This window comes from Trematomus bernacchii, unplaced genomic scaffold (genome assembly GCF_902827165.1).
Source record: "Trematomus bernacchii unplaced genomic scaffold, fTreBer1.1, whole genome shotgun sequence".
Classification (NCBI taxonomy): Eukaryota; Metazoa; Chordata; class Actinopteri; order Perciformes; family Nototheniidae; genus Trematomus; species Trematomus bernacchii.
Window position 1 is genome coordinate 329,790 of NW_022987654.1, and position 22,853 is coordinate 352,642.

The 22,853-nt window shown below is 39.8% G+C and overlaps 2 protein-coding genes across 3 annotated transcripts in view; both read right to left on the reverse strand.

Annotated features, from left to right (window-relative positions):
* Positions 1-608, reverse strand: part of dusp7 (dual specificity phosphatase 7) — a 9,863-nt gene extending 9,255 nt beyond the window's left edge. Inside the window, exon 1 of one of the 2 annotated variants that reach the window (XM_034134985.1) lies at positions 29-608. In XM_034134985.1, the coding sequence (XP_033990876.1) occupies positions 29-130 (102 nt within the window). In that variant the 5' untranslated portion in view covers positions 131-608. Of the gene's footprint in view, positions 1-21 lie in introns of both variants that reach the window. The other variant, XM_034134984.1, reaches the window with a different exon arrangement.
* Positions 609-12,273: 11,665 nt separating this feature from the next.
* The window catches only part of poc1a (POC1 centriolar protein A), a 34,151-nt gene continuing 23,571 nt past the window's right edge, over positions 12,274-22,853 (reverse strand). The window contains exons 10-11 of the mRNA XM_034135100.1: positions 20,318-20,578; positions 12,274-13,396 (exon numbers count right to left, since the gene is read on the reverse strand). Of these exons, the coding sequence (XP_033990991.1) occupies positions 13,286-13,396; positions 20,318-20,578 (372 nt within the window). The 3' untranslated portion in view covers positions 12,274-13,285. The remainder of the gene's footprint in view (positions 13,397-20,317; positions 20,579-22,853) is intronic.

Genomic DNA, 22,853 nt, shown 5'->3' on the forward strand with positions numbered 1-22,853 from the left:
GTCTGCAGTCCGCAGCAGCAGGGGAGCTGGCCCCGGACTCCAGCTCCTCCTGCAGCCACTCCACGCTCTTACTCGACATCATCATCACAGTCACGATCACAGAGCCTCTGCACAGATGATTAATTCTCATCAGGGAAACGTTAATCCGCCTGTCCCCTGGTGTGACATGGAGAACAACGCAACAGAAGAGAGAGGGAAAACAAGACAAATCACGCTGCTAAACTTCCCTTCCCGCGGCCACCACCACGACCACCCGCCGCTGCGCACACACACGCAGCCAGCACACACTTCCCACACACACATCCAAACACGCACGCAGCGATGCCCCTCTGGTTGGAGCAGGAAACTTGAACATGCAGGTTTTCTTTCCCTCCTTGCTTCAGTCCGATAGAAGTGGCGGTTTCATTCCGACATCCATTTGGCGACCCAACTCCAACTTCGAGGGCGTCCGCAGACCCTCAAAAAACGTCCCAAAGATGCTTAGTTATTGTCTGAGGGTGTGAGTCTCAGACGAGATGCTGTGTCTAAAGCCCATGATTATTGTTATTATTTGACATGCTGGCCCGTGGAGCGCCTCTGGTTTGTCATTTTCTACTGGATGCGTTAAAGAGGCTCTGCAGGGTGTCACTGAGCTGAGGGAGGAGCGCAGAGATTTAAAGGTGCAGAGCTGCTGAACATTCACACAAGCTCACAATGTTATCACGACATTCATATCCATTCATTGATAGTTCATACAACAAGGCACTAGACATACTCTAACATGTCCCCTCCAGTAATAAGCTCAACATGTCTCCCATATGTGTTGAAAAAGAGTATATGTTGGGTTTTTTTTACCCCAGAAGAAGCTGCTTGACAGCTGTGCAGGTGATGAAACCAATGTAAAATACTGCAGGCCTATCCTACTGTTCCCTTCTCATTATTTTAATATAATGTTAATATGAAAATACAAATACAGTTTGGTAAACCTTGGCCCCAATATTACAAGGCGTTTACTTCTGTTTGTATTGTTATTGTTATGGTTGTAATAAACCTTAATATCTGCCATTACATGTTCAATAAAAGCGAAAGATAAGAAAAGGGAAAACTCCAGTAATATGATACAGTACACTATTGTATTTTATTTTTCTTAAAAAATATGATTATATAAATAAAAAGTCAACCGATGTGTTGACAATGACAGAAAATTAGTTTAACGTTGTTATTTTATTTTTTCAAGGGGTGTTCACTCTATAAGGCTTTGCTAAATATGGGCTAAACTTATACACATTTGGGACAATAAGATTGTATATTTGCCAGTAAAAGTCTGATATTGTAAATATGTATATTACAGAAAAAAAACATTTAATTTTTTACTGTTGGCCATAAATAAAGAAATCCATCTGGTTCCTGAGCAGAATGCTTTCTCTAAAAGGATCTTATGACCATCTTGTTCATTTATCTGGGGGACAAATGTGTACCTCTCAATCAATGGCCTCATGCACTAGAAGGGACTCTAACTCATTTGCCACTGATCTCCACACATGGGACACTCACAACATGTATACATTCATCCATAATTAATTCACACCTCCACCTAACAATCAATTACAAAAATGTGCCTCTGGCCTCAAACTAAACAGCACTTATTGAGTGACAACATCGTAGTCTGTCTACTAGACTCATTTCTGAGAGCAATATGTCTTCTCTCTTTGAGAAAAAAACTAGTTCCATGAAGATAGGAAACATTTGAACAACTTGTTGAACTATCTTGAAGGAGCCTAATTAATTATTGAAATACCTCTAGGTTGTGAATTTCACATTTTTGTAACAGCTCTATAGTGTATACCTGCTGCCCTGGGTCATCACCATGACTTTCACCATGAATGACCTAATAAGGCATCAGCAGGTTGTGACAGAGGCAGAGGGGAAAAGAGGAGCGTTTGATTTCCTCACAGCTGCAAAGAGGAGGGGTGGGGGATGCACCAGCTGCAGACAATGGCTCTTTATCCCCCCCCCCCCCTTAGTGTCACACACACACACACACACACACACACACACACACCACACACACACACACACACACACACACACACACACACACACACACACACACACACACACACACACACACACACACACACACACACACACACACACACACACACACACACACACACACACACACACACACACACACACACACACACACACACACACACACACACACACACACACACACACACACACACACACACACACACACACTTTAGGGCTCTTGTGTTTCCACTCCCTTCATGGACAACAACAGGCTCTCTTAGGGTTGTGTATCCACTCTGAGTGTGTTTGTGTTTGTTTACAAACTTCTCTTCGATAGTAAACAAAAACTATCATCACTTATTTTTAACACCCAAATAACTGAAGACTAAAACTTTACTCGTGATGAAGCTCTAACAGAGTCGACATCAGGGGGATAACTTCAAGTCTTGAAAGCACCTGTAGACAAGGCCTTGGTGGCAATCTGGGCAATTAGGGCCAGTTGAAATGCTGATTTTGAGTTAAACAATGCCCTTTTTTAGTAGTAGAATTAGCTCGTTATTCTGCAGCATTTCAGTCATTTTAAATGTTATGAGCTAATCAAATGGCTATCATAAGTGGCTATCATTAACATTGTAAATCTTCGGATAGGGCAGAAAAGGCCAAATTACACCTATCCCCATGTTATGGTTTTTAGTTTTAAACATGTGGTTATTGAGTCATTAGTAACAAACATACTTGTTTAAGACAAATATCATGTTTTGGGTTAAAAACTAAAACTACATTATATTTGCTTATAACGTATGTCACAAACAATTGTAAGTACATTTTTAATTTAAAGTCTATGGCAGAGTGTAAGTGAGCGGGTTGGGGAGGAAAACAAAATCTGCAGCTTTTTATTTTGGAAGCAAATTCTTTTTGACTTATCAGTTTGACAATTTTTCATTCAAATGATTGGGTGCCATCTGTTATTCCTGTATCCAGTTCTCATAACACCCCCGGGAGGTATTTTGGGTAATTTGATTTCATGTCATATTCTGATGGCTGGTTGTAGGTTGGATAGCGACATTTTTGTATTATTGTCAAAATGGTGATGCGGCTCCTTGTTTGAACTCTGAATTGGCCATTGGTTTGTAAATCTAAAAGTTTCATGGAGATATAAGAAAATAACAAAACCATCTGTCGCCAGATTTGAATTCAAACGTTGCAAAATCCTTATCGTTGCTCAGAAGTAAGTGACATCATTTCATTTTAGGAAAAACACTTGTGTTCATGTCGGGCCACATTGCCGATAGTAAGAAGCTGTTTGAGATTATACGTTTTCCGTGTCTTTAACTGGTATATTTTAATAACTGATGGAGCTACAGAGCAGTATGTGTTACGTAATAAAGCTTGAATAAGACAAATAAACTAAAGATTAAGATGTATTCACTTCTATCTGAACAACAAAAGACTTATCAGCTTTACCCATTGTGAGTCAACCTGCTCGTACATGCATCAACAGCCTTTAATCTGCCATTTTGGAAAGAACAGGAGCTTTCTGTGTGCACACATTTCCTGTTTCACAATACCCGAAGTATGTCAATATGTCAAGTCTTTATTGTTTTCATACTACAAAAAACTAGTCAAACAGAAACAGCAATATATGCAACATGAATCGTTTTTTCTCGACACAAAGTCATCCTTCAGAGATGGAATAACCGCTGCTGGCAGATGAAGGAGAGTTTACTTCCTCCTTAAATCTATACTCCAGAATGGTAATGTAATTTTCTGAAGCATGCTGTTGAGATGAGCGCACTGACCCATAGTCCCAGAGCTGAAACTAAGCTACACAAAATATTACACAAAAGCAAAGCAGAACCTTACAAAGCTAAATCTCTAGATTAAAGTGAATGATGAGGTGTTGTCAAACTTGTATTTAGAGAAACAAAATGTATAAGCAGTTTTTTTTCCCCCAGGAAGAAGTAGTTGAATGATTAATTCTCCTGAACTGCTCTTACTGTCACTTTACTGAATCTCTTAATGTTGGTTTTACCTGGTATACTTATTTGGTATAAACAATTAGCAAAAATAAATGTATAATTTAGTACCGCCTACATTCTCCAGTGGGATGGCTCCATAGACTGTTTAAAATAAATGGACATAGTCACTATGACTGGCTGGTTTACTTTTGCACGCCATGTTTCAACAAGTAGGCTGGCCAAAATGACTGAGAACCTAAATTGGATATGCAGGTCTGAAAAAACAAAATGGCAATTGATTTAAAAAAAAGGTTTTTTAGATAGGTTAAAGAAAAAGCTAAGACTATTAAAATACGCTCAAAAGCTGCGGTGTCTTCATCATAGTTGATATGTCTTTTCAAAGAAAGGACACACATAATTCACATTCCAGTTCACCTTCATGCTGATCTATGATTAAAAAATAGTACAACTCAGACTGTGAATGGGAGATGAATCTGATCTCTGGGCCTTCTTACCATGAACAGATTTAAACTGATCCTTCTGAACCAGAAAATCCCCCCCCATATCCCTGGAAAATCACCCTGGGTTGTATCCAGTATTATGAAAAAGTCTTCCATTCATTGTCAGTGGAACGACTCCAGAATCTTTTTTTTTAACAGATTAAAATGTTCTTAATACAAGCTTCAGCAGATATTTAAACGTTCTGTTCACACGACTGAACTATACATTAAGATAAACATCTTGAGCTGAAATTCTCATAAACAATATGAGTAAATAATATTGCCTTTCTTTCTTGTCCAGTCTGTCATATTTATTACAAACTTGCTGCATTTTCTTTATGATTTTTCTTAATGAAAACGAGGAAAATACCAACTTGGCTTGAAGCTCTTTTTGTCTGAGGCCTCTTTAAGGCAGACTGTGGTTTAAACCCACTCACCTCAGTGATAGAGTGAGGTGGCCCACCCCTCTCCCCACGCTAACGCTGGCATTTCCTCTGCTGTTTCCTTTGCCCCCAAACACGCAGGTCGCCAACACATAAAAAACAGGCCTGGAAAATGAATCAACGCACTTAGTTTCTGTTCAGTTTCAGCTGTGATATCTATCTGTTTCTTTATCACAAACACATGCAGGTACAGAGGTTGTTATAGTTAGTGATTGCTGCTAAATGTTTACACACAGTCACTGATTTAGTTCCACTTTTCAAGGTGCTCATGATCCTTTTATGACAAAATGACAAGCTTGCCTGAGGTAGCATACTAGCAACAAAGGGCAGGAATAACAATGTAATGTGTAACAGACAGCTCGGTTTCAGGAACCTTAAAATCTGCTTCAATCACAAAGTTAAGACACAAAGAAGTCTCAAACGCCCGCCACTCTTCTGCCCTTCAGAAAGGGCGTCGTTAGGGGAAATGCATCAAGCCGCTCTCAATTATTAATCAGGAGCCAACAGGAGATCTCAATCACCCTCTAATCAACTCAGTGGAAGTGTGACATTCAGCTGAGGATAATTGAAAAAAGTTTTGATACTTTGGGTACCTGTGATTGACATTTTTTATGGTTTCATGATACTAGATGGGATATTGATAAAAATCTACATTAAATAATTTGAACTCTTACGAAAGTGAAGGAACCATGACTGGAAAACACCATTAACATGATGATCAAAATAAAGCTTATTATCACAGGTGATGCTTGTGTGAGTACATTAAACAAAGCACATGTTGCATGTAGCTTCACCTGAAGATGCGACACCTCACTTTCTCAAACATGGCTGCCTCCAACATCTGCATTTTCAGGTGAACTGTTAAGCGCCTCAGAGGCCAATGCTGATGCCTCCAGTAGAAGTCTCTGAGCACTGCTATGAATTTTTCAGGAATCCAATAGATAGAGAAGTGTGGCTGTGTTTGCATTTAAGTGTGTATTCTGTATGGGAAGTGTGTGTATGTCTAGTGAAGAGCAGTAATAATTTGCCGATGCTGTGAGCAGTCTTTGAGCGACAGAGAAGTCTCACAGCTGAATTCATTATTGAAGACCAAACTGGAAAGATGGAGAGGGACTGACATACATAACACAGAGAAAGGGAGAGAGGGGAGGAAGGATGTAAAAGGGAGCCGGCTGAGTGACAATAAAGGAAATCAGTTTAAACAAATGTACATCTGAAATAAATCTCCTCAGTCTAATTCAAGAAAGCAAATGAATAAAACATGAATGATTTTGAGTGTCTATTGCATTCTATCTTTCATCACCAACCCTTTATCCTTAAAAACACACACATACACACTGCTATTAATGGTAGAAGAAGTACTCAGATATTTTAAACAAATGATTAAAAGTGATACCACAGTGTAAATACTCTACAAGTAAAAGTCCTTCACCCATGCTAAAAATATTTGCCTGAAAACATACTTGAGTACGAAAAGTAAATCAACTTATAAATCATAATTGGCTATTTCACAATATAGTAACGTCAGCAGTACTAAGCTAAAGGCAGACTTGTGTTTGGCGCGATGACGTTGAGTAGTCTCATTTAGCCACTTGTTACCAACCTGCGGTTTTTAAGACACAGAGTGGGGTGTTCACTGACTGAAGCACAAAATACAAATATGAAAGCTGAAAATGAGCATAATAGGTCCTCTTTAATCTTGTGTTAAACAGCGACCTGATTTCTATTATTAACCAAAAAGTCTGGAACAAATCCAAAAAAAACACATTTGACTGGTTTTGTTTCCAGTTTGAGTGAGCATTTTATAAGACACTGAACCAACATGACAAAAGCAAACATTAATTAAGTTAGGAGTAATATTCACCCTGCTCTACTGTATCTTATCAACATGCAGAGCAAACATACTGTACCTACGTAGGCAAGATTGTAAAAGCACTGAGGTGAGTCATCGTGTGTTAACTCAGCCCTCACCCTCTCTCTCTCTCACACACACACAACACACACCACACACACTTACTTCAGCCTCACCCCATCATATTACTATGACAGATGAGAGGCAGGGCCATAAAGACAGATGGTCAAAGGTGCTTACTGTAGATATGACTCTAACAATAATGTTCTGTCTCATGACATATATTACTCTCCTCCTCTCTGTTTCAGCAGGTTTCAGACCAGCACATGAACAGAACATCCAGCTGTTTTAAAGCAACCTCGTAACTAGTGGTGTTAAAGATCTGCATGATCAAAATTAAGGTATTTAATACTTCTGTGGTTGTGACTTGATTTCAGAAAGTGCAGAACGAACGAGTTAGGTATGAAAGTGCCCTTAATAAAAAACAAACATTCATTAAGGTTTAATCTTATATAATGTCAGATTTGATGTCCTTTTTTTGTACTAAAATGGTTAGTTAATAGCAGTGGCCTGTCGACATATACTCTGTAGATTGCCAACTATTTTAATTGTTCAAGAAAAAAAAGTCGGATAAATATGAGGAACTGTTTTTCTATTTGATATAAAACACAATAAAAGTCTAAAACTTTGACAATGACAATAATCATTCATTGCAGAGCTTGAATGGCTATGATAATGTGATAATGTAATCCTGACACACATCCTTCTAACAAGTAGTATTTAAAGAAACAGAGCTGTAAGAGACACCGTGTGTTGCTTTTAGATAATCTTTCTCAGTGAGTTTGTGTCGGAGCAGTGGAGCTTCAGAGAGGCAGGTGATTTAAAGGTGAGTCTCTGAGAGGGGAGGGACGGGTGTTCTGAAAGTTATCGCTAGGTTTGTTTTATGGGCTGGTTCGTTGTAAAATAGGTCATCAATTTTAAAACACTCAGCACACATTTACACACCTTACAGCGTGTGTGAACTGGTTGAATTTGTGTTACATAAGCAGCCAGTGTGGGTCAGAAGTGATTTAAAGGTCCCCTATTATACTGTTTTTCATCAAGATATTATAGGTCTCAGATATATACAAAACATGTCTCTGAAGTGTTTGCTCGAAATACCAAACAGATCATGCATTGTAGCATCCCATAATCCCCTCTGTTTCAGCCCTGTTTCAAAAGTGCTGATTCTCTGTCTGTTACTTCAGATGAAAATAAGGAGCGACTCCCTACGCCCCTCTGAGAGATATATGGTTAAAAAGAACACAATGGTGCTCTAGGAGGAGATGCAGGTGATAAGGTGGGGGGTGTTACCTTGTTGGTTATTGGCTAATGGTTACACAAGCCAAAACATCGTTATGACATCATAAAGTGGCCTAAATCTGATCAGCTCATTTTCAGACAGGTTTTTATATAAATGGATCAGGACAAAAAGTGAGCGGATATTTTTTTCCTGAAACTTCCCGAATCTCTTTACACAGAGGGGACACATGTTCATGTATAAAAGACATGAACAAGTGGATTTTGCATAATAGGTGACCTTTAAATTCCTATATATAGTGAGACACCCCTATGTTATGTGAAGCACATTAGAAACCATATGAGTTTCCAACAATCCTTTACCCTTCTTATTTTTCAGGCCTGCGACCCCTCAGAACATGCAAACGGTCAGGACTCCCACACTTCCTGAAACTTCCCGAATCTCTTTACACAGAGGGGACACATGTTCATGTATAAAAGACATGAACAAGTGGATTTTGCATAATAGGTGACCTTTAAGACTGACATTGGAGCATTGAAGTAACAGACACATTCATCTGCAAGGACTTTATACCAATTATACATTTAGTTAAAAATATAGGGGTATACAGAATGAATTTGTTTGCAGAGCAGCATATGTGAAGTCAGTTCTTTCTCCTAAAATTAATCCATCTGTTAATACTTGACAGCATGACAACTAAAGCTCCCTTTTCAGATTGCCATAAAATGTGTCAACAAGATTTAAAACCTTGTTCTCTGTTGTTGCATAGTCCTACAAGAAACCCACTAACTCCATCCATTCAGTCCGATTGGAATCGAATGGAAAAGATGGTTTTGGATCAAAAGCTAACGCGTGGGTTGAAGGAGCGCAGCGCCAAACCTCAGCAGCGGCCGACCAGCACAGCTCAGTCTCAGAGGGGGAAGGAGTGGGAGAGAAAGGGGTGAGGAGGGGTGAGGCAGTAAATCAGGCAATGGGGAGTTTTGCCAAATCCAGTTTTGCTAAGAAAATATATTTTAAGTTCGAAACTCGAAGGAGTTTCTCCTCATTTAATCAGTTCTGAGATAACCCTTTACACACCTTGATGTACAGTGTGTCATTATTTGTTGCACTTTATTTCCTCTAACACACAATACTATATTCCTGCCCCAAGGGTCTCAAAATCCGATCAACACCAATTGACTGAGTTTGGTGGGTTTTTAAAGTAGCAATCTTGTAAGGATTCCTCCATTGTTCTCCATTATTAAGGTTTCACAGGTAGACAAATTATTCGCAGAGGTCTCCTCACCAATAAAGCATCTTCGCATTAAAATCAGAGCAGGCAGACAAAGGACGAATGGGCTGCAAGCTAACATTGGTTCAGCTTCATTCTCTGATTACTTAGGATCCATATGAACAATTACTCAAATACTTTCTTTGGTTAAAAAGTACGCTTCAAACATATAATATATATTTACTGTTTGGACCCATGTGGCTTCATTTAAGCTCGATTTTTTTACAGACTAATGCAGGTCACTTTTGTAGCTCTTGGATGTTTTAATAATTGTGTCTACTCTGTGCATATGGCTCTGTCTGTATTTATGAAACTCTTTGGGCCTGTAAAAACTTATAGTGCACCTGCTTTTACTGTGACTCACTGGAAACTCTTGTACATCATAAGCAGAACGCAGACTTATTCTATGTTTTTCTACTGTGGTTCCTCAAAACTGTGTCCCTGCAGACCGCCTCTCATTTCTTTCCTAGAACTACGTCCAGTTCCCGCTGAGCTCATCGAGCGCTGACCACTATACAGTTACATGGACCATTTCAGTGATGGACACCAACATCTGATTATAACACAAGGTCTAATAACACGCTCTGGCAATAGATGTTTTGGGATTTGTTTGACCCTGCCTCCACCTGCAGCAACAGGGCAGAGCAGCAGCCAGTTGTGAGAGCATTCTCAAGCTCATAAATCTCATAAAGTTGGAATATGACACAATGTTTGAGGACAGAAAGAGCCAAGAGGAGCAGGAGAGCACAAAAACCTGCCACACTGAACTAGTAAAACTCTAAAACACACTCTCAGGCAAGCAGTGGCAGCAACCACAGCGCACCAGGAAAAACATATCCAGATGTTCTCCTCATAGAATCACCAACCCCCTCCTACACACACACGGGCCACACATGGGCTACATATTACAGAGTCTTGAGCTCCAACTTCTTTTTTCTCCTCTTTCTTTTTCATGTACGCACACACACATCTGTACAGCTATACTTGTGAGGACATTATGCCGTAACATTAACCATCAGAACTAAATTCATAACGCAAACCTTAAGTAGGTTGCTTTGATGGAGAAGGGGCGTTGCTTTAGTGAGACATGAAATACGATCCAGGAATTCCACTTCTAGTAACAGATCCATTAGTTTGAATGCTTATCAGATGTTTAAACAGTGTAGAGATTTAGATTTAGTCTCACCCTTAGATGGGACTTTGAATAGTTGTAGTCGCATTTTTAGATATTTGTATTATTTAAACTTTGAGTCCAGTTTGAATAGACAAAAAGGCATCACATTTGAGTCATTACTCAATGTTTTCTCTTCTGATTTTTTTATTTAGTCATGGTCCTGTGCAGGTTTCCATGTAAACTGAACAAAAACTGCAACTTAAAATTATTACGATTCATTATCCAGTTATTTCCTCAATAAAGTTAATATATATAAATAAATACATTATCATTAAAGATTATCACTTCCCAATTATATAAAACAGAGAAACGTAATACAATCTTACAGTATCGGAGGCTGTTTTAAAATGAAAAATTACTTTTAAATATAGTTTGGGATTCACTTCTTGTGGATTGACTCATTCATTCATGGTTACAACTATAATCCTAAACATGAAAAAACTCCCAAAATGTCCTCACTACCAAGATTTAAAACTGAACTTGGTCCCCACAAAGACACACACACACACACACACACACACACACACACACACACACACACACACACACACACACACACACACACCACACACACACACACACACACACACACACACACACACACACACACACACACACACACACACAACACACACACACACACACACACACCACACACACACACACTACACCACACACACACACACACACACACACACACACACAACACACACACACACACACACACACAACACACACACACACACACACACACACACACACACACACACACACACACACACACACACACACTCTCTCTTTCAGCCCCTCCTCTCTTCCACTAGAGCTCCTGGCAGGCTGTCTGGTTGAGGCCCATAGTAAAGGGAGCCGTTTTCTCTGGCTTGAGAGTATGTGTGTGCGTGTATGTGTATGTGCGCGCGCGTGTGTGTGTGTGTGTGTGTGTGTCCTCGGGCCCCAGACAGGAAGGAAGAGAGTGGGCCCGACAGCACAGCTCCAGAATTCCGGTTTTGTTTTTCTTCTTTTTCCATCAGTGCAGAGCCTGAGTCGGGTCTTAAAGAAACAGTCATTAATATTTTCCTCTTAATGACGCCACACTGTTCTCTGAGAACTCCACAATAGGACTCTGAAAGAATCATTGCAATACTATGTAAACATATTACCAGTATGTAAAATAAGAATCTCAAATGAATGAAGAAGTCTTTTTTGGCTCAGATGAATCAGTATTTTGAGAAAACACAGTGTGCGTCTGAGCATGGGGTCAGGCTCATTTTCATTGAAGCACCTACAAATAAAAGTAGTGATCTAGCATCAGCGGTCAGGTTACCTAAATTACTCGGGGGGGGGGTGAAACATAAGGATTTTGGACACAAGTAGGGCAGTCGTATTTAGACGCTTCCCCCATGTTTTTGTAATAAATCATCGCTCAGAATCTGGCATAGAAAGGGTTGGGAAAAAGAGCGATGGATGACACAGTTCACGGCTCATGATCTTAACATCTCTGCTGAGGACAATAAAGACTGAGAAGTCATGATTCATCGGGTAACAGCTCAGGCTCTGTGGGCCAATCAGAGCAGGAAACAGTCTCTTAAAAGTAACCGGGTGACATCATCGATTTGGCAACGATTATGAAAACAAACTCTCTTTCAGTCGTTACACAAACAGAGCTCAGGGTTGTGAAAGAGCAATCCTCTCTCATCAGCTAATTTCAAGTCAGCGGTACGAGTGAAAACATATTTATTAAGAAAGTAAACAATCAGTTACTTTCAGAGTATAAAAGTTTAAGACACAGTGTATGTGGATGGAACAAGATGCTTATCTTTCAACAATCGGTTGCTATAAACTCCGAAATCTTTTAAACTACTGAAGTTATTTTATATTTAGTTTTATGATCAACAAATCAGAAAACCAAAGCCAACTATGTGTTAGTACATCTCTCAATACGTTGCCACCCTCCTAGCCTGTCTGAATAAATTCCTTGTTGCTTTTTAGTATTTTAACAGGACTTGTTGAAAATAAAATATAACATAAGAGATATTCTTTAATAACTGTAACAAACTTACCAATTTGGTAAGGTACTTTGTTGGCTCCGCGGTAAAGGTTAAGTTAGTTGATTTAAACCAGTGCTTCTACTAATGTCCAACAAACAGGTGAACAAACATGAAGCATCCATAGACAGCACACTTTAAATAACTTTTCAATTACTCTTTGTTCAATTTAAAAAGGATTGTGCTGGTCTCAATACAACTCAAATAAATATCATGCATTTTGAGATGTTGGTTGAGGGAACTGAAGTATTTGTGTTTTCTACTGATGCCATTCTGCATGAACTGCACGCCACATACACAAATAGAGTTCAAGATGTCCACATGTGTAGTGCAAAGGCAAGTATGAAAGTCTCTTGCATGTATCTACACAGGACACCATTTTGTGCACACACATTGAAACACGCACACACACAGACGCTTGCACACTCACAAAGTGACTCGCAGCAGATCCTTTGTCAGCAGAAAGCGGACTGCTCTCTCAGCACTCTTGTAAAAGAACAACTTCTCTAATATTCAACTCCTTCACTTCAGATATCTCTTTGTAATATAACCAGGCGCAGTACATCAGCAGTGAGGCTCAGTGTGCATTGTTCAAGTGTGCAAGATCGCACATTTTCAGTGAGATGTAACAACTGGCGTGTTCGCTAGATGTCTTTCTGTGAGTAGTGTTGGTGTGACCCCCATTTCCCTCACACCACACTTCAACCTCTCTCTGGTGCCGCCATCTTTAGGCCTCCTCACGTCTCTGGAGATGTAGACCGATCTCCATCTGGTTCTCCAAACACTCCTTGAGCTTGTCCTCTGTCAGCGTCAGCCGCTGCTCCAAGATCGAAACCGTCTGGATGGAGTTACAAGACAAAGAAAGAAAAAAAAGGGGGGAAGGAAGGAGACGGATGAGAGAGAAAGAGCATGTTAGAGAGGGCTGTATAGCATCAGCTTGACAGTAATAACTATAGAATGGCGGTGTTTGTGTGTGTGTGAAAGGCAGTTCTGTGTGTGTCTGAGACAGATGTTGTGCGTGCAAGACAATCCAGCTGATTATCAGAGAGAGATCTGCTGCTTGAGCTGAAAACACCAGAGTTTCTGTGTCTGGCACGCACCCTCTCTTGTTCTAAGTCTCACACAGTTGCATAAACACACTTACGCACACAGAGAATACAAGAAGGTCGCTATCCGAATCAGGACGGGCATGTGTGGGTAGTGAGATCACAGTGCGACATACTTTTCCTCTCAGCATCCTCCAACAGTCACAGTGTTTGTTGTGTGTTTGTGTCGCCTGAGCCTGTTCATCAGACGAGCCTCCAGGTTTGATTTCATCATCTGAATGAACCGATTACTGAGGACACAGCTGGCTTTTCTATCCTTTATTGTATCTGAGATGCAGTAGCCACATTAAAGAAATAATGTAATCATTCTTTCATTATCTAAAACAAATAGAAGGAATTACAGGATTCATGTCTGGACCCTGAGAGTATTCCTTAAAAGACAAGACCAGGACAACTGAGAATATACTACTGTCTTATATATTTGTTGGTCCCTTCAGATAGTTAACCTAATTGCTTTAAAGCACAATATGTCATTTATTGCAAGCAGTGATTGGATTTTGGGAGTGTTTCAGATCATGGGAGGGTGTCACCGCAGTCAGCTTCTCCCGGTTAAGATTCCTCTATTGTTCATCTCTCAAGAGGTTTAACCGGGGTTTTCCACAGAGGTTCCCCCTCCTCTCCAAAACATACAGACCGGGTGACTTAAACCAGTAAGCGATAGAAATCACTGATGGTCTTCTCAGCTGGTTCCTCTCATAAATTGAGATGTAAAACAAGGTAATCCATTTAAAATACATTTCTCTCGGTTTGAAAAGGGTTAATATTTGGAATATTGTAAGTAATACAACCTCAATAATATAAGTTTAGCTGTTTTTTGACTTTTTACATGCAGAAATGTAACATATTAGATCTTTAACAGGCTTGACTGAAAATAAACTACTAATATGGTTGAAGAATATAAACTGAGTTAGTTCCTTTTAAAATAAAGAAGCTGAAAAAACTAAAGATCTGGAAGGATCTATGAATGACATTTACTTTGTTTCTCTTTCTCAAGGTGCCATGCAGACACACTGAGTTGATAAGTAATGCAGGAATGAAATGTATGCAAATTCAAACACAAAAAGTGAAACAGATACAAAAGGGTGACAAGTCATTTGAGTGAATCTTGTGGTCATAGTGGCCTCATTTTCTCTGAATCTCTGACATATTGTTGCCTGGTGACAAACACAATACCAGCTAGTAAGCAGTTTTGGAAAGTAACGGTTGGCAACATAAATTTGGTTGTGGGGAGGAACAAAATAAATCAGTCAACATGTTCACATGGACAGACTCTCTACATTTGGGCCAGCACGTAAAAGATATGTCAACATGTCTCAACCTGTAATTTAATGTCTCTTTGTGCCAGCGAGAGCAGTTTTTAAAATTGCTAGAAAGCAGCAACGAGATGAGTCATTTAATGAAAATATAACCAGCTGCAGGTTTAACATTGGAAAAAAACATTTGGGTGACCTCAAAAGTGGTTTGCTTCCCAGTTTGTTTTATTGAGAAATAACCTGTTGCTGGGTTGATTCATCAGCAACTATACAGCGGTTACTCAAAGCTTATAACTATATGAAACGCACCTTAAACCCAGGGCCAACATCATAGGTAGGATCTCTCTTTCATCACCATTTCATGCTCACTTTATACAATCAGGGTAACAGTCATTCTCAATGACAGACTCAATGACAGTCACTGGATGTCTGAAAACTAGTTGATAATTTCTCGTTTTGTAATTTGATAGGTGAACCAAAGTCATTAATACCAAGAACAACTAAACACAGTCCAATCATTTTAGTTTTATCTTATATTGTGTGATGAATCCAAAAGAGTACATTAAAAACTGGTCTAGCGTCGCCTCGGTTGTCGAGCAGTTGTGTTTAACTCGCAAAGGTTTATGGGAAATGGTGTTTGGTAAAGACTGCTAAAACACAGAAATATAAAATACACAGCAACAGTGCAATGGTAGCTGGAGCCACACATACTGTTGAGAAAATATATTTTTGAATTATTGGCATTATTACAAAAATCATCAGGGGTGGTAATAATTTGAATAAGACTTCAGATAATCTCATACTCGGCACCCACCGATGGAAATGAATTCATCAATGTGTGGGTGCGTGGAGTTTCTTTTGGGTCATCAAAATAGATAACATCTCCTGCTATTTCATGCATCATGGGAGAGAGAAGGCTTGTATTTCCCCTTTCTCTCCCTCTCTCTGCCTGTCTCCGTTTTCTAGATCAATACCACCCTATTTATCTTACCAACCTGATATGGCTACCCAGTCTCAGCCCAACCAGCTATGGGTGTGTGTGTGTGTGTGTGTGTGTGTGTGTGTGTGTGTGTGTGGTGTGTGTGTGTGTGTGTGTGTGTGTGTGTGTGTGTGTGATTCCGCATCGTGTCCCCAGGCAGCTGCAACATTATACGGGCATATAGTTTTCATTTGGAGTAGAAACCAAATCTTTATGCTCCTAAAAATAGAGCAAGCTGTTTTCTTTTCTCTCCAGAACACATTATACTCCCCATCGCCCTGAGCATTGCTGGCCTCTGTTACAAAGTCTCATAGCTTTGGTATGACCCACGCTGAAGTCTGATAGTCTGAAAGGCAAAGAAAGGCAAACTGGTGCTGGTGAAAGGTGGCAAAGTCAGGTCTATTCTCTAGATGACGTGCTTAACATAATATGCTACCACTAAAGTGAGTTATAGTAATAAAACAAGGAATTCAAAAGAATGGTTTAAGTGATATCATAAAAACACCATAAAAAAAACCTGGTAGCCAGAATTAGCCCACTGACCAACACTAATGATCTGAAGGTGTGTAGCACAAGCACTGCTGCGGTGAATCAATAACCATATTTAAACACATTGTATTAGCAGAAAGCCAATAAAAATCCATACAGTCATTAGTTAATAGCCTCGGCCTCTTGTTAACGACGGCTCTTTATCTTAATGCTGCCATAGTATGCTAACATTGAATTATTGGAAAATGTATACTTAACCTCTCCTGAAAATGACCACTTGAAAGTGTAGTGCAGGCTTTTATGTTTTACAAGACATAGGAGCAGATTTTTTCTTCCTTTCATCATCGCACCACATTTCATAACATATGCGTTGTTGTCCCTGACTCTGGCTCAGCATGATGTGATGGAGTAGGAGGAAGTGAGTCTGAGCGGCTTTACTTTACTGTTTTTGTTACCAAATAAGGACAGAAAATACGCTTTTTCAACTACTGATTTTTAGACTTTAAGATGTAATAATGATTTATAAATAGTATCTATGATCAGAGTTCCTTGTTGGAATATTAAGTCACCATATTTCTCAGAATGATGGTGCCCTATCTTGGGAATTCTTCCTTTCTTACTTCTTAGTTCTCATAAAACAGAACTATAAACATACAAATCAGAGACCGCCTCCAATTCCTTAGTATTTCAAACACTGTGGTAAAAACATTGTGGTTTCTAAAAGTCCACAACCTATAGTTAAACGGTTTTAATCTTTTCTGAGGAACAGGAACAAGTTGCTTTCACTTTATTCGAATTATTCATGCAGCTCCATTTATAGCTGATGTAACAGAAACACAGTCAATGGAGTGGTCCACATCTGTGTACATCTATTCTGACTCACACATAAGGTTAAGGTTGAGCAGAAACAAGCAGAATGATGGAGAGCAGAGAGAAAGTACTGGACGATTAAAAAGAGCAAGTGTTAATGAAAGACTTTCTGTTGCACTTTTCCCCTTGAGCCATATCACAGAGAAAGTTCACCATATTCTCTCACCTACTGTCTAATGGTCTATGGAGGAAGAGAAGGCACCGCTGCGCTTTGATTGGTAAATAAAGTTGAGAGAGAGAGAGAGAGAGCAAATATTGATTCAATATTCTTCATAATTAAGAGGGAGAGTGTGAAAGAAGTGGATAGGTGTGCAGGCTTTAGTGAGGGAGGACATGTAAGAGGAATGAATTATCAAACAGAGGAAGAGGAATAAAGAGAGGGGTATGGGGGGTAGAGTATTGGTGAGGGGGGGGGGGGGGGGGGGGGGGGCAGACAAGTGAAAAAGCAGCTAACACAGCAAACTGTGGCTTTGGAAGCTTCAGCCTAACGTTGAATAATTCAACATGTTCCTTCTCAGTCTCCTCCGTTATTAGAGTTACAAAGAGCCGTAAAAGTGAAAAATAATGCTGGAGAAAACACTTAAAGAGGAACTGGAATATAACACACAAATAAATGATGTCCCTTTGTCAGCCTAATCTTCAGAGGAAGGCGGGGCAGTCATTTCAATCTCCATGTTGTCAAAGTTGAACAGATGATGTTGGACAAATATCTTTCTTATTTCTACTCACGTATGAGGGCATTTTGGAGGTCAGCTGAAAGAAAGCTGGGTTGAGCTCGTGTGCATACTTTACATTACCTAATTATACATTACCTTACGTTTCTAGTGGTCTGTTTGTTTTTTAACAACATGAAGTTAACATTACTGTGCTGTGTTTTGAAGAACTCCCTTTTTAAAAATCTCTTAACAAGCTGTGTATAAAACAGCAGGTGAGGTGAAAGTCAGTGATCTGCCAATGTTACCATCTGTACGGTTAAAAAAGCGTGTCTGAACCGGCACCAGCTGTGATTTCTGCTGCATTTTAACCCAATTTTATGCAGGTTTTGATGTGCTTCAGTTGAACATCCAATTCAGCTCCAAGGTAGAAAATTACATTTGCAAAATCTACCTTTTGATTAAATCTGACTCACCAAAACTGTATTTCAGTTCTGTTGAAACAGTTGCAAAGACAATTGTTAAACATTTGAACCCATGTTGCAGCATCACATTTGTGCAACTCAGGATAACTCTACGGTTAACTAGTTGAGTATAAAATGAAGGCTGAGTTTGAAAATAGGGGTGGTCTGAGTAAGGGCACCAGAAGTCTTTGCACCCCCACAACTTTACTCTCCTGGCCTGATGTATTGCAGCTGTATTGTTATGTTTCTTCCTAATTTTAGATTTTTCTTCCATATTGTTTTTGCCTCGATAGTTAAATTAGATTCAGTTCAACAGTACAATTAAAGGAAATTAAATTAAAACACTAGTTAAAAACTGTATACGGTCTGACAACAAAGTCACGTTCTGGATTGACAAAAGCAAAGCCACAGCGGACGAGAAAAGCTTTTCAATGACAACCATAAGATCGTCAGATATGTGCATTTATATAATATATTAAGAGATCTTAATGATTTCCTACCATGTCCTAATGTAAAAAATAAGAATGAACCCAAACAATCAAAGAGCAGAAGGACAAAACCAGACACAGACGATCCATCTGGCATCAGGGTTTGGGTGAATTGGTCTTGAAAGGGAGAGGTTGCTGCCCACCCCCCCCTGGGAGGGGTTAGCTAGCTGCTGGCTGCCCTGAGCCAAATCTAAATGCTCCAACATTCTGCACTGCAGATTGAAAGAAAGAAAGAAAGAAAGAAAGAAGAATCACACACACAAGAAGCGTATCTGCTTCTAAGCGTGGCCATTAACAATTTACACTCAGTCACTATCAGTGATAGTGCTGCCAGCACTCGTATATGAATGATGCATTTTCTCTCAGGGCACGTTCACAACCTTCAGCTAAAACCACACACACACACACACACACACACACACACACACACACACACACACACACACACACACACACACACACACACACACACACACACACACACACACACACACACACCACACACACACACACACACACACACACACACACACCACACACACACACACACACACACACACACACACACACACACACACACACACACACACACACACACACACACACACACACACACACACACACACACACACACACACACACACACACCACACACACACACACACACACAAACACACACACACACACACACACACACACACACACACAACACAATAGAAATCTAATAAAGTCGTGTTGCTGTCCATTGTACTTAATGTTTTCAACACTGATTGATATAAGTTGCAAATTCAAAAGCTGCAGTCATTTCATATTGGACAGGTCAGCTAAAATGAATGGGTTACAACAGGAGAGCCTAAAACATGTTGCTGTACTGTTATTCTGCTTTCTCTGATATCCATATCTGATCTTTGGAGCTAAACAAATGCACAAAGCATAAACATAAATAAATTGACACGAAGCAGACCTTCAGATCTTAACTGGTTGCTGTTCTTTTCGTTTTTTGTTCAAGGATCTATTTTTTTGTTTTGCATGTTCTGTATTTTTCAGACAGTTTTTAGGATTAGTTATCTGGTTGACTAAAAATGGAACTTCACTTGATGTGCATACAGTTAAAATGAGATTATAAAAACAATAGTAATGTCGCTGCTGTCACAGGTAGATTTGTGTGGTGAGTATTTGTGTTTTTCCACATTCTGTGGAGGACAGCTGCCAATGAAAGACTATAATGTGACAGTAAATACATTCTACCACAGACATACAGCAGTGTAGAGATAAAGTGCCAGTCTTACGCAGTAACAGCATGATAAATGTTGTTCCGTGTTTGTGTTCTGTAACCATATCTGGCCTGCAGGTTGATCACTAAAGGAAGCTTTTGTTCTGAACAGAGTGAGTGGGCGGCACAGCCTCAGCGCAGTGCTTGCTGTTTTTCATGAGAGATTAACAACTGTTCTGCTTACCTGAGTGAGAATATCCAGTTGACCAATGATGTGTTCCAGGGTGCTGGCCAGACCAGGAGGGACCCCCCCATCCGAGGCCTGGGACAGTGCTTGAACCTGGGGTGAATGCGGCGGTAAACCCGGGGTCTGTGTCTGGTGGGTGGAGGAAGAGCTGGAGCTGAGGGGTCCGAAGGTCTGTGAGCGAGTCGCTCTGCTCTGGCTGCGACTGCCGCTCTTTGTGTGGGAGTCCTGACCGTTTGCATGTTCTGAGGGGTCGCAGGCCTGACAAATAAGAAGGGTAAAGGATTGTTGGAAACTCATATGGTTTCTAATGTGCTTCACATAACATACTTAGGGGTGTCTCACTATATATAGGAATTTAAAGGTCACCTATTATGCAAAATCCACTTGTTCATGTCTTTTATACATGGACATGTGTCCCCTCTGGGTAATGAGATTCTGAAAGTTTCATGAAAAAATATTCACTCACTTTTTCTCCTGATCCATTTATATAAAAACCTGTCTGAAAATGAGCTGATCGGATTTTGGCCACTTAATGATGTCATAACGATGTTTTGGCTTGAGTAACCATTAGCCAATAACCAACCAAGGTAACCCCCCCCCCCCCCCCGACACCTTATCACCTGGATCTCCTCCTAGAGCACCATTGTGTTCTTTGTAACCAAATATCTCTCAGAGGGGCGTGGGGAGTCGCTCCTTATTTTCATCTAAAGTAACAGACAGAGAATCAGCACTTTTGAAACAGGGCTGAAACTTCAGAGACATGTTTTGTATATATCTGAGACCTATTATATATTGATGAAAAACAGTATAATACAGGACCTTTAAGATAACCTGAAATCAATCATGTCAATAAACTAGAGCCTTAACTGATTTCTGTTTCATTCACTTCTCACTTTGTCTCCCCTCTCCAAACGCCTCATACACAAATAACTGTAATTTATTTTCTACACAAAGAGACAAAACGCACAATCAACAAAACAATGAATGAACCATTTGACTTCCTCCTCATCTCTTTTGAGAATTGCACATGCGCAATACTCACAAGAGAATGGCTGTGTGTAGAGAAAATATTTTGAGTGTGATTGTGTTTCAATTATCCTGAAAACAGGAGATGAGTTGGGTGGCGGTGTGGCACAAACAGATGTTTACAATTGTATCTAAAATAATTAAAACATATGAAATATACATATGAACTTGATAAAGATGCCTGGTTTTAAATTGATTTTGAACTAAAAGTTGATGAATGACAATTCATTTTCATCAAGTTTGAAAACCATTATATTTCACACGGAATGTAAAGCAAAGTAAGAAATCAAAATGCATCCTGACAATGGAAAACAATCACAACTGGCTTTGCTTAAAGTATATTTTTCTGTAAATGAGCCTTTTACACAGACTCCAGAAGGTGTATGGAGTCAACAGAGGAAAACTGTCGACTCTCTCTCACACACAGACGCACACTGCCAGTCTGTCTGTGTGTGTTGCGATTAATTCAATGAGACATAAACACATGAAGGTCAGTGACCACATCTCTCCATCACAATGTCTATGTTACTAAAGCTGCACACATCTATAAGATAATTCATATTTTGGTCTGTCTCCGCAGTCCTCTGTCTGGTGGTGTGTGTGTGTGTGTGTGTGTGTGTGTGTGTGTGTGTGTGTGTGTGTGCGTGCTTCTGTTTGAAAGAACGTCTCATCTCCATGAAAATGTTTTATTCATCATCCCCATGCAACATCGAGTCTATCCACACTCAGTTAAGCATGTTCAAAGCCGCAGAATCAAACTGTGCCGTTTCCTAAATGAAGCCATATGACTATGAGCGGAGATGTCATTTGTCACCTGGATCTACACATGTGTTACAGCCAGACTACGACCACGGATACGTGGGACTACGGACAGGGATTCTGTACAGTAATATTTATGGCCTGCCAGATATCACTTGATGGGATCTTTTTGTATTTAAATGTGACTGCGTGAGCTCTAAAAACCAACACATTTAAATTATATATTTTAATAAATGTGATGTTCCTCGACTGATTACTAATTCAACCCCCTACATATCGCATAAGGATGACAAAGAACAAAACTAGAGGGTAGTATGGGAAAGACAGCTCTGCAAGAAATGTGAAGAGATCACATGGCCAGAATCAATAATAACTGCTGAGGGAGAAAATATCAGGAGAGGAACTCAATGACCTTCAGCATTTTGTTGGTTCAGTACCCAAAGTGATCTCAATACTTTACACTGTGAAGGCCACAGGCGGGTTGTTCCTACTACGGAGAAAATCCCCTGTGACTTCATTATCACTACAGTTACATAAATAGATAGCATTTTCATCTGCTCCCCTTTCTTTAAATTACTTTCCATGCTTAAATGGTAAATAGTTGTTCATGTGTATTGGATTAAAGGTGGGGTAGGTCATTTTGGAGAAACCAGCTCGAGTGCGCCAGAATTTGAAAATACACAGCCGGAAAAAATCTGCCACTTCCTTACAGAGCTCCTCCTCCAACACACACGAACGCGCACATGAC